This window comes from Phyllobates terribilis, unplaced genomic scaffold, assembly GCF_046119375.1.
Source record: "Phyllobates terribilis strain yellow unplaced genomic scaffold, ASM4611937v1 Scaffold_7__3_contigs__length_470593459, whole genome shotgun sequence".
Lineage (NCBI taxonomy): Eukaryota > Metazoa > Chordata > Amphibia > Anura > Dendrobatidae > Phyllobates > Phyllobates terribilis.
In genome coordinates, this window is record NW_027362767.1 from 403279186 (window position 1) to 403291384 (window position 12199).

The 12199-nt window shown below is 42.2% G+C and overlaps 1 protein-coding gene across 1 annotated transcript; it reads right to left on the reverse strand.

Moving 5' to 3' along the window:
• Positions 1–1125: 1125 nt before the first annotated feature.
• On the reverse strand, positions 1126–11543 carry LOC141155042 (galectin-4-like). The gene is made up of 10 exons (XM_073641661.1): positions 11389–11543; positions 10504–10592; positions 8319–8514; positions 7904–8035; positions 5709–5744; positions 5589–5627; positions 5466–5492; positions 3792–3880; positions 1497–1659; positions 1126–1354 (listed from the first exon to the last, which is right to left on the reverse strand). The coding sequence occupies exons 1-10, from the start codon at positions 11431–11433 to the stop codon at positions 1208–1210; spliced, it is 963 nt and encodes a 320-aa protein (XP_073497762.1). The 5' UTR covers positions 11434–11543; the 3' UTR covers positions 1126–1207.
• Positions 11544–12199: the final 656 nt, after the last annotated feature.

Genomic DNA, 12199 nt, shown 5'->3' on the forward strand with positions numbered 1-12199 from the left:
CCTTTTTTTATGTCAAGATGGATCAGTGAGTAGCACCAGCACCAATACAGATCAGTAGTTAGCACCAGCACCAAGAAGGATCAGTGGGTAGCACCAGCACCAAGAAGGATCAGTGGGTAGCACCAGCACCAAGACGGATCAGTGAGTAGCACCAGCACCAAGACGGATCAGTGGGTAGCACCAGCACCAAGACGGATCAGTGGATAGCACCAGCACCAAGATGGATCAGTGAGTAGCACCAGCACCAAGACGGATCAGTGGGTAGCACCAGCACCAAGACGGATCAGTGGGTAGCACCAGCACCAAGACGGATCAGTGGGTAGCACCAGCACCAAGACGGATCAGTGAGTAGCACCAGCACCAAGACGGATCAGTGGGTAGCACCAGCACCAAGACAGATCAGTGGATAGCACCAGCACCAAGACGGATCAGTGAGTAGCACCAGCACCAAGACGGATCAGTGGGTAGCACCAGCACCAAGACGGATCAGTGGGTAGCACCAGCACCAAGACGGATCAGTGAGTAGCACCAGCACCAAGACGGATCAGTGGATAGCACCAGCACCAAGACGGATCAGTGAGTAGCACCAGCACCAAGACGGATCAGTGGGTAGCACCAGCACCAAGACGGATCAGTGGGTAGCACCAGCACCAAGACGGATCAGTGGATAGCACCAGCACCAAGACGGATCAGTGGGTAGCACCAATGATTAAGCAAATATTTTGTGCCCCCGAACTCGTGCATCATCAGCACTTCCTTCCTGCTTTCCACCAGTCCAGTATTGAACCCCTTATCTCCTGATCACATGTATTGTAATTTGAGACAAATACTGATATAAATATAATTTGTGCTTTGAATCCCTATTTTTTGGGGAGTTTTGCTAAAAATTAAAAAATAAAAAAGTTTTACAATGTTATCTTTTTTTTGTTTACAATTGTTTCATAACATTTTTTTTTACTCTAGCCCTATCCCTAAGCCTTGCACTAAATCAATCCCTAACCTTAGCCCAAAGTCTAACCCTGAGCCATGTTTTCTGTCTTTAACCATGTTCCAGCGATTCCAGCATACCACATTGCCAATCCCCTTGGTGTGTGAACCATGGAGTTTAGTTAACCAATGACTTCATTCTTTGAAAATATCAGCAATTTATTAATACTAATCACAAGAGCAGACGTCTTCTGTCTCGCTCTCCACGTTTGGAGATTCCTTAAAACTGTACGAGTGACAACACCACATCTCCTTCGATCTCCAGGGTGTCAATCATCTGCAGAGCTGCGAATCTATGAACGTATTCACAGAAGGGCTGTCCGTTCACATACACCTTGTATCGGCCATTACCGGTGCGGACAGAGATCTGCAGGGACATAATAATCAGTATGAGGCACTTCATTATTCAGCAAATCATCCAAGAACAGCCTCCAAGGTTATATACCATGGACCATATATGCATCTCCATCTTCAATCCCAAGCTCCATTCATGGTCTGCAGATACTCACATCAAAATACTGGCCCGGCACAAAGGGGTTGTCTGCCATCTCCCGCTCCTCTCTGCCCCACGAGCCCCCAAGTTTACTGTTCCGCACCACTGTAAACTCATTAAGACGAACATTGAAATGTAAAGCGATATCACCACTTGATGTCTTAAAATTAATGTGGAATCTGAAACAAAAAGAGACAAATTATTAAATATCTCCTAGATGTAAAACAGCATTCTGACTACCTCCACCCTCTACTAGGGGGCGCCTAGGAGCATAGTGTATACTGTGCTATTATTGATTTCAATCTATCGTCAGTATACAGCCAGCTCCTAAGCTCCCCCTAGTGGTGGCTGCAGAAAACCACAATGTTATGGTTTTATTGATCAGGATTTAGAGCTCTATACTACACAAAAACTCTGATTATGACAAACATATGCTTAGCCATTAATCAGCTCTGAAACTATTTTTTTTATTATTATTTTTGTGACACATTCGGTTTAATCTATAAATATATTTTACCAAATACCAATTGTTTCTTTAAAGGGAAGCTATCATCAGAAAATGACCTATTGTTTAAATCAGGTTTTTATATTACATGTAGTTTTTTTTTTTTTTTTTTTTAAATAGCAATGTTTTTTTTTCATATCACAATCTTTATAAAAGAAATAGTAATCTTGCAATGTTCACGCTGGCAACTGGGACTTTAAGACTCGTACCTCCTCTCCTTTCAGGGAGAGTTATCAACAGTTTCCTTAATCAGAGATAGGATAATAATGGCAGGTAAGAACTCACTATAGGTGGTGTCACTTCTTACCTCTTCCTCCTCTTGTACAATGACTGATTACACCTCCTATATATATTAGATAACACAGGATCCACCATTCAGAATAGTTGATGTCACAGCTCACCTCCTCCTCCTCCTGTACAATGACTGATAACACCTCTATATACAGTAGATAACACAGGATCCACCATTCACAATAGGTGATGTCACAGCTCACCTCCTCCCCCTCCTGTACAATGACTGATAACACCTCTATATACAGTAGATAACACAGGATCCACCATTCACAATAGGTGATGTCACAGCTCACCTCCTCCCCCTCCTGTACAATGACTGATAACACCTCTATATACAGTAGATAACACAGGATTCACCATTCACAATAGGTGATGTCACAGCTCACCTCCTCCTCCTCCTGTGCAATGACTGATAACACCCCTATATACAGTAGATAGCACAGGATCCACCATTCACAATAGGTGATGTCACAGCTCACCTCCTCCCCCTCCTGTACAATGACTGATAACACCTCTATATACAGTAGATAACACAGGATCCACCATTCACAATAGGTGATGTCACAGCTCACCTCCTCCCCCTCCTGTACAATGACTGATAACACCTCTATATACAGTAGATAACACAGGATTCACCATTCACAATAGGTGATGTCACAGCTCACCTCCTCCTCCTCCTGTGCAATGACTGATAACACCCCTATATACAGTAGATAGCACAGGATCCACCATTCACAATAGGTGATGTCAAAGCTCACCTCTTCCCCACTCCCTTCACAATGACCTCTGCACATACTGTACTTATTATATGCTTCAATACATAAGGTAGTGTTGAGGTTTGTTTATTGTGACTATGTACATGTATTGTTTCCTGAAACAACAGGAAGTTAGAGTTTAAAAAAGCCTCAGTGGCTGTGGTGAGAATTGCAAGATTTATGTTTTATTTTTAATACAGATTGTGAAATGAGGAAAAAAAATAAAACATTGCAATTTTTTTAAAAATATGTATGATGGCTTACCTTTAAGCAATATTGACCTTATGCTGTGTAAAAAATTGTATTCATTTATATTTTTTAAACTCCTTGTAACAATTTCTGAGAGATAAAATAAAACCCCTAAAAAATGTTTGGTTGTTTTTTTTCCCCACAGTTAATTTGATATACGGCATGCCCTAGTTTGGGGGGGGGGGGGTCACTGTGCATTGTGAGCAGTGCTAGGGTGGGGTTGTAGTATTTTTTTATTATTTTATTTGTAATATGTGTTATCAGTAATTTTAATATTGATTTTCTTTTAAGTAATGTCTTTTTGGGATTTCTTTTTTTTATACCATAGCATCGCAGTTTCCGAAAAAAAAACAACCTTGACAAGTGGGCAGTCTAGTTAGGCCTTGAAGAATGGTCACCGGATAACAAAAAATCACCCCGATTGCTGGAACCCATAAATCCTTATTGTTTACTTTGTAGGTAAATAATACTGAGCGATTAGTCACCTAATAGTACCGCACTCCCTCACCTTTGGCTTCCCATTGGCATGAATCCTCTAATCACAAAGGTCCTCTTCGGTGTCACTCCTCCGGGGATGTTTGCACGGTAAGGAACTGGCTGAAAGAAGAGAACAAAAGCACCAAATAATAGATTACAGCATAAGGCCACAGCCCCACTATCAGTATTCGATCAGTATTTTTTCCAGGAGTGGGAGACAAAACCAGGAGTGGGTGATAAATGCAGAATTGGTGACTTGTTTCTATTCTACCTTTTCTCTGATTGTTCCTCACTTGGTTTTGGCTCCCACTCCTGAGAAAAAATACTGAACAAATACTGACCGAATACTGATAGTGGGGCCGTGGCCTTATTCTGCAACTCTGAGGCTGAGGTCCTGAAACAGATCACGTAGCATGGATTTCACTACCATACGTCTTATTCTCATCAGAAATCCTGAAAGGTAATTATCAGAAAATGACCAAATGTTTAAAGAAGTTTTTTGTGTTAAATGTCTTTAAGATTTTGTGGAAGGTTTTTTTTTAACATGTCACAATCTGTATTAAAAATAAAAATATAACTCTTGCAATTTTTACACTGGACATTGCGGCTTTTTTTACTCTAACTTCCTGTTGTTTCAAGAAACAACACTGTACATTAGCAGCAGCAGTCCGATCTTGACCCTATCTTTTGTATTGAAGTATCTAATGAGCCTGTGCAAAAGGTCACTGTGAAGGGAAGGGGAGGAGGTGAGCTGTGACATCACCTATTGTGAATCGTGGATCCTGTGTTATCTACTGTATATAGAGGTGTTATCAGTCATTGTACAGGAGGGGGAGGAGGTGAGCTGTGACATCACCTGTTGTGAATGGTGGATCCTGTGTTATCTACTGTATATAGAGGTGTTATCAGTCATTGTACAGGAGGAGGAGGTGAGCTGTGATATCACCTATTGTGAATGGTGGATCCTGTGTTATCTACTGTATATAGAGGTGTTATCAGTCATTGTACAGGAAGAGGAGGGGAGCTGTGATGTCACCTATTGTGAATGGTGGATCCTGTGCTATCAGTCATTGTACAGGAGGAGAAGGAGGTGAGCTGTGACATCACCTATTGTGAATGGTGGATCCTGTGTTATCTACTGTATATAGAGGTGTTATCAGTCATTGTACAGGAGGGGGAGGAGGTGAGCTGTGACATCACCTGTTGTGAATGGAGGATCTTGTTTTATCAATTATTGTATAGGAGGAGGATGTGAACGGTTTCATCTATTGTGAATGGTGGACCCTGTGTTATCAGTCATTGTACTTGAGAAGGAGGAGGTGAGCTGTGGCATCCCCTCTTGTGAATGGTGGACCCTGTGTTATCAGCTGTGTAATCCTGACTCTGAGGATAAGAAATCTGCTGAAAACTCTTCATGAAAACACAAGAAGTGTAAGTCTAAAAAAGCCCCAGTGGCCAGTGTGAAAATTGCAAGATTATCAATTCTGTTTTTAATAAAGATCATATTGTGAAAAAAAACCAACACCAAAAATGTTTTAATACATGTAACACAAAAACCTGATTTAAACAATAGGTGATTTTCTGATGATAACTCCTCTATACACATGAGCTGCTGGGGGGATAGGAGTCACTAAACTCAAGGACAGAAAGACAAGTCTGGACATACTCAAAGAAAGTGATGTGCCCAAGACCCCTGAATACTGACCGGGTTATAGGTGGGTCCTCCCATTGCCTGAGAACATAAGAGGTAAAAACATTAGCAAGATAGAAGTTCCATTATTTCATGCCATGGCCAAAAGTAGAGAGTACCTGGTGAGGGCGTACTCACCGGCAGGGTCATGGATGGATAGCCGGGCTGTGGCATCATCTGGAGAGATAAAGAGAGGAGATACATTACAACCGCGCTCTCCTAGGTGTAACGTTCATGTCTCTGTGCTAAAACACTTACCCCAGCAGATGGGAAGGAAGGAGTCACCATTGGACCCTACGAGAAAATATCAGATATATTGTAATATTTCAGGTATTTAATGTCCTTTTATCTATTCTGTGTAGTTACTACTGTAGTCAATACATCTTCCAACAACTTCACACCTTGTCATCCATAAATCCCCATCATGTCTCCATTAGTCACTACCTTGTTGTTTTTTTTTTAAATTTTACATGGTGCATTTTGAGCACCTTAAAGGCTTTTTCCAATACTGGATAACCTCTTCTTAAATTGTGAAACTTGTGGCTGAACCTGTTCCTCCAGACTCCTTTGATGAAGAGAAAGAAATGAAGTGCAGGCATAAGATGATCTCTCGTAGATCTGATCTTTCGTTCCCAGACGTCTACCATTGAGAAGATCTGGTGACGTCCATCACTCCATGCTCAGTGTATCTGTGGCGCCCTGCTGTGCATTAGTGCCACAGATCCCAGAGGGGTGCATGGACGGATTCCTCCACAAGAGGCCCTCATAGCATACACACACCTCCACCTTCCACCTCACACCAGAAGAGGGAGCCCGATAGGGGTATACAAAGGGAAGGTGGAGCTAGGCAGTCAGTCTAGTCTGGAGTCCACAGAGAGTGAAGTCTGTGAGAAAGTCAGTCTGCTGCAGCCAGAGGTTGTCAGGTTAGTACGGACTCAGAGGGCTCGAGTTAATGAGCCTAGGGCGTGCCAACGCCATAAGAGCGGTGAAAAGTAGCGAGGCCTACTGCCCGTGTGAAGCCTAGCGAGGGCCCTGAGCGTGGCCGAAGGTGAGTGGAGTAAGCAAGCTACATTGGGGGCAGAGGAGCTTAACCAGCTCACCCCACAACCATTTACCGGACACCGGGTCCGCGTCTGCACGGATCCCTAAGGCCCAGCAGAAACAACCGGAACCCCTGGCGAACTATATATCCCAGGAGCACCAAAAGCTGACTGTCATACCAGGGTCAGGAGTCACTGAGGCCCAAGAGACCTGGGAGTGTGATCTCCAACAGAAGGCCCTACCACCAGGTCAACCAGTGCAAGACAGAGACCAAGTTAGGCCTAGCTCCAGGCACGTCTTAAACGTAACAGAAAAAGGCAAGAAACAGGAGGCCCCACACCCGCTCACTGGGGAGAGTCCTGAAATGCACCCTTCACCCTACAGTGCCCTGGATCGTGCCTGAAACACCACCAGTAAAGGTACTGAAGTGAACTGTTGTGAGTGTGCCTATTCTTCTTCCGACCCGGCTGGGTCCCCTCTGTCCTGCATCCTTTTTCCTACGCTGCCCTGAGGCCCCGCTCCACCTGTGGGGAGCCGCACCAACTAAGCTGCCTGACCACCGGCCTCAGAGGACTGTAGCAGTGCTGGTGATCCTCACCAGACACCACGGGTGGCGTCACGAACAATTTCCCCTTTCCCATACACCTTTCCCCCAGTTTCTTCCTTTTTAAGAGTGACCCTAGGGTACGGTCCCGGGAGCCGGCTACCGCGACATCCCCCAAAACTAACAACAAGGCCCCGGGCGCCGAGTCTTCCCCATCCCCTGGGTGCGTCATATCTCTCCAAACTCAGTGTGCTTTCCCCATCAGTTATCTAATGTGTATGGGCACGTTCAGATCCCGTATGTTCCTCTTAAGGCTGACTAAACGTTTTAGATAGTAGTCAGCAGAACGTTCTTGGCTGACAGTCATAAAGTTTTGTAAAGTTTGACCGAGTTCTCACATATTTTCAACGTGGAGCGTAGAAGAAGTCACTGGTGGTGGCATATGTACTTCAAAAACAAAGGATTGGGCATTTTAAGATCCAAGATGCCAAACCTTTTTTGGTTCTCAGATGAAAGTCCAATGTGTATGGGGGCTTTCCAACTCTTCCCGGACAGATGATGTCAACAGAGATAAAGAACCGGCATTTCTAATTTCGGGCCGTCAATTCTTTTGTAAGAGTCTGGCAGTGGCTATCTCATAGAGAACACAGGAGCGCTCGGCAGAGGAGTCAGGAGAGATAGTTGTCGGGTGAATGGTTGGCCAAACACTCATTCTCCCGACAGTTATCTATTGTCCATGGAAGGCTTCATCTATTCCTCTCCTTCTACGTTCTTCTGTCTTTCTCAACCTGGTCCTCACTACTTTTTTTTCTCTTTTTGTGCCTTCCTTTCCATCCTTTGCAATCAGTACCACCAATGTGTTACTCACCCCACCACCTCCTCCTCCTCCGACAATGCTCACAGATTGGATGGTCACATCTCCTTCCACCTGAACACAGTCCACGCTCTCCAGAGGAATCCTATGACGGTACTCATAAAAGGGGGAACCATTCACATTCACCTGGATCGAAAGAAAAGAGATGGTCATTATTGTTGGAGGAGTTGTCTAGTGTTAGAAAACATGACTGGTTATTTTAAAAAAAATAAAAAAAATAAAAAAAAAACAGTGCCACCCCTGTCTTCAGGTTGTAGGTGGTATTGCAGCTGAATTCACTTTAGTCTTCAATATCAGATTGTGTCTATTGACTAGCATGGTCCATGTTTCTAAACCTAGGCATCCACGTAAATTTTGGATCAGAGATTGTGTCTTAGTAGAACTAGGCGAAATCCATTTAGTTCCTTACCTGGTAGCATCCAGGATTAACAAAAAACACTAATTCGAAGTGCTTTCCTTTGTGAAAGGGGAATCCATCTTTCCTTTTTTCTTCACTTCCCCATGACCCAGCCTGACAAGTGTTAAACACCACCTTGTCCTTCCCATCAAAGCGGGGGTTAAAGTGGAAAGCGATGTCTCCTCCACACGAAAAGTTCACATGGAACCTGTTAACAGACCAAAACATTACAGCTCTTTCTGATAAGTCTTCTGGTTTCTTAGTCTTCTCCTTAAAGGCTATGGACACCATTTCTATTTTTACATATGTTAGTGGTTACCTTTTGAAGAAAAATTGCACTACGTTTCAGTCTGCAATCTTTATTCCTTCATTTTCATACCCCTTGATATGCAGTTTACAGCCTGACCCAAGTTTCAGATATTTTTCTAATGTTGGATTGACTCTCTCAGCAAAATAGGCTGGATGTGTGCATTCTGGTTACAGCTGTCTTCACTGCTCAGATATCAGCACAGCTTCTATTCTGCACACATTTCCTCTTCATTTGATTTGTTCCTTATCTAGAACCAGTTTTCTCTGCCATCCATTAGACTTTAGATACTTTCCCCCCTCTCTACTTCAGATCTATTTAAAACTTCCTCCTCTCCCTACTGTAATCTGTAAAACTCCAACAGAAAGTAGGGGAGAGAGCAGAGAGTGCAGTCTGAAGTATTTGCAGGAGCTCTGACAGCTTTATAACATTTTTACAAATCAATTCACTGCATAAAAGAAAGTAGTCACTCTGCAAAACGGTAGAAAACTTTTAATAAAGACTATTTCGAAAGTTGCTTAAGTTTGCATTTAAGAAGCAAATGAACAAATATATATATATATATATATATATATATATATATATATATATATATATATATATAAGAATTTAAGCAGGATGGACAGGTGATAGCCATCACATTGATAGGGTTTACCATTGGGACCCCCATTAATTGCTAGAATGGAGGTCCCATGGCTCCCAGACCACAGCTAGAGGGAGGTGATGTATGTACTTATTGTACCTCACCATTCACGGTCTATGACACTGATGAAGTCAGCGGTTTTGCATTGGGGGAAAGCTGATATTTTTTGTATTGCACTGTCTATTGGTGGCTGCAGAATGAGCTAACTGAGAAACTGTCAGTGAGCTCATTCTGACAGAGTTTGTAACTCTTTTAACTGTCTTATTTCAGCTGATTTATGACCACAGACCACATCAACATTAAATGTGCAGGGAAACAAAGAGCCTGTAAAAGCAAAACGGTGCAATATTTCGAATGAAACCAAATTGCAAAAAGACATTTTAGCCCCAAATACATGCATTTAAGTAAAAAAAAAAATGTCTCCAGAGGTGGAAAAGCCCTTTAAATTGGAATACCCCTCAGCAGACACATCCAATAAAGGTATCTCATCCTGAAAAGTCTTTGTGACAGACGGGTGCGAAGCGGAACAGACAATTTTGGAACCAAGTGTCATAGGCTTTGGACTCAATGTTTGCCAAATTCAGTCATTTTGGATAAGGCTTTGACTCACAGGGTGTGCACTTCTGCTTACGGGAGTACATGGAGATAACGATTGTGTTTTAATACCTGCAATAAAATGGCGCCTGAGAGCTCGAACTAAAGCCAAACTGATCTGAGACTGCTCCAATCAACCAAAAGTCATATAAATGTATGAGTCGATTTACTAAGCAAAGTCCCAGAATGGAGTCTGACATCATAACTAAACTTATTGCCCCATTCACACGATATTATAACGATGCTACAAATAAATTAATATTACCGCCCTATCCTGCTGATTTACGCCAAAATAACGATATTAAGGAAAAAAGACCCATAAAATGCCTCCAATGGATAAAAAAAATCAAATTAAAGCAACTTATTTTGTCTGCCGTTTTGTGTATACAGCTCTCATGCAGACATCTAATGGCACTTATCCTTGGTAAAACGAAGGATCTCGTAGACACAAATCCAACATGTCAAATCTTTGATCCACACCCCATTGCAAAAACCAAACTTTTCCAGAGTTGCTTGGGTGTACCACACTTATAACCAGGCTTTGGTGGCCATTTTTTGTGCCTCTTTGCATGGCTTATACATGCCCCCGCTTTGGGATCTGCCATTAAATCATTCTAGTTGTCAATCAGAGTCCTCCATGATGGGTTGGTTACCTGTTAGCGTGATGAGGGATCATGCCCTGGATGTAAACCGACATGCCAGCCCGCAGACCGCCATAAATTGGGTTCCTGAAAGGAATAGACTAAACAAAGATGGACACAAAAAAAAAAAAGAATGAAGCTGAGAAAACCAATAAAACGACATATTAAAGGGTATGTATACTTTTGCAAACAGCATCAGTTGTTTTAGAAATAATGACGTTTTGGGTTCACAGCTCCCATGCGGACCTATGTGTTTTTTTTTTATTATTTGTTTTTAGTGTTTCTCCAGTCTAGGTGGCCATGGACATCAGATAGCTGTGGGTTGATCGAGTGTTTAACCGACTGCTGTTCCTCCTATCCCTCTCCACACTCGTGCATGCTCGGTTTAATTGAGCCTGTATAGGGTTAGGGGTCTAAGCCACTTCCACACAAAATGGGAACCAGCTTATCTTCAGAGAAAACACATGGATGATGGATCAGGCTACACAAAAGTTTCAAAGTTATGTTTGTAATCTGTAACCATGGAGACACATAGCTCTGCATAGGAGCTGTGGACACAAAACTGTTGAGTCTTTTTTTCTTTTTTTAAATATGATGCACTGGATGCAATAATTAAAAAAAAAAGTTTTCAAAAGTGTAAATAACATTTAGGCTAAAGTGCAATTTATACTAATGGATCAATTTATGAACTTTTTTTTTTATTGCCCATATTCTGCGACTCCCCCCTACAACTTTACATATTGTATTCAGAGGGATTTGGTCTAAATTATCCATATTTACATTTATACCCAATGGACAATGAAAATAACTGTTCAGTTTAGGAAAAATGTAGAAAATTTTGACCTAAATTTTTTTTTTTTCTTTAAAAAATACAAAAAGGGCCAAGCCGTTACTTACCGGGTTGTAAACCGGCTGGTAGCCAAGTGCTGAAACAAATGCCATGTCTGATGTTGTCCACCTAGTAAAAGTGCTGTGGGCAAGGAGCGGGTTCCTTATATACACACCCGGAATCTGGGCACGGTCTCCGTCTTATTCATTCGTTCCTGACTCACTGCCCCAATGTGCTGATATAAAAAACCTTTGGTCGAATCATAGTGATGTACTCCATGGAAGCAAAAGTCTGATCATAGTCTGCTAAAAGGATTGGTATATGGGAGGTTGATCGGTACCATACAGAACTTTGCAAAAACTTTAGTAGAATAATAGTTGGTTTAAAGAAACAAAGTGCAGCACGGGAGAAGACTTGGAAACCAAAATGGAAAGTTCTGATCTCGGGAGGCAAAATAATTATTTGCAAACTGGAGGGAAGATGAATAAAAAGGGAGCAGGGCTGCAGAATAGTGAAGTGGATCGGAACCAAAATGTAAAACTTTATTTTGGATTGTAGAGGCAACCATGAACTGATGGAAAGGAGTAAGGAATCATGCGCACAGTGGGATATCAGATTAGGCATATGATTGTCAATAGGTCCATTCACTATATTAGAGCTGCTGGAAAAAGGTCCTCTTGCTACAAAAGATTCAGCATGACAAGGTGATACATGGGGTCTATGGGGTAACGTTTCTCCTTGTGGAGAGTGACATGCCAGTGTAAAGAGACTTATTGGCCATGCATGCTCCATTGGGAAATTAAATATTCAAATTGTCTCTTCAGAGATTAAGAGGACTAGAACTCTAGTATCACCAATTAAAAGTAGCAATTCTAAAAA

Bases quoted from the DNA above. Each gene is read 5' to 3' on its own strand.
- LOC141155042 (XM_073641661.1), bottom strand. From the start codon at position 11,433: ATGGCATTTGTTTCAGCACTTGGCTACCAGCCGGTTTACAACCCG. The intron at 8,036-8,318 runs GTAAGGAACTAA...CTTTCGATCCAG, and splicing joins TTAATCCTGGATGCTACCAG to GTGAATGTGAATGGTTCCCC. The intron at 1,355-1,496 runs GTGAGTATCTGC...ATGTCCCTGCAG, and splicing joins TGCCGGGCCAGTATTTTGAT to ATCTCTGTCCGCACCGGTAA.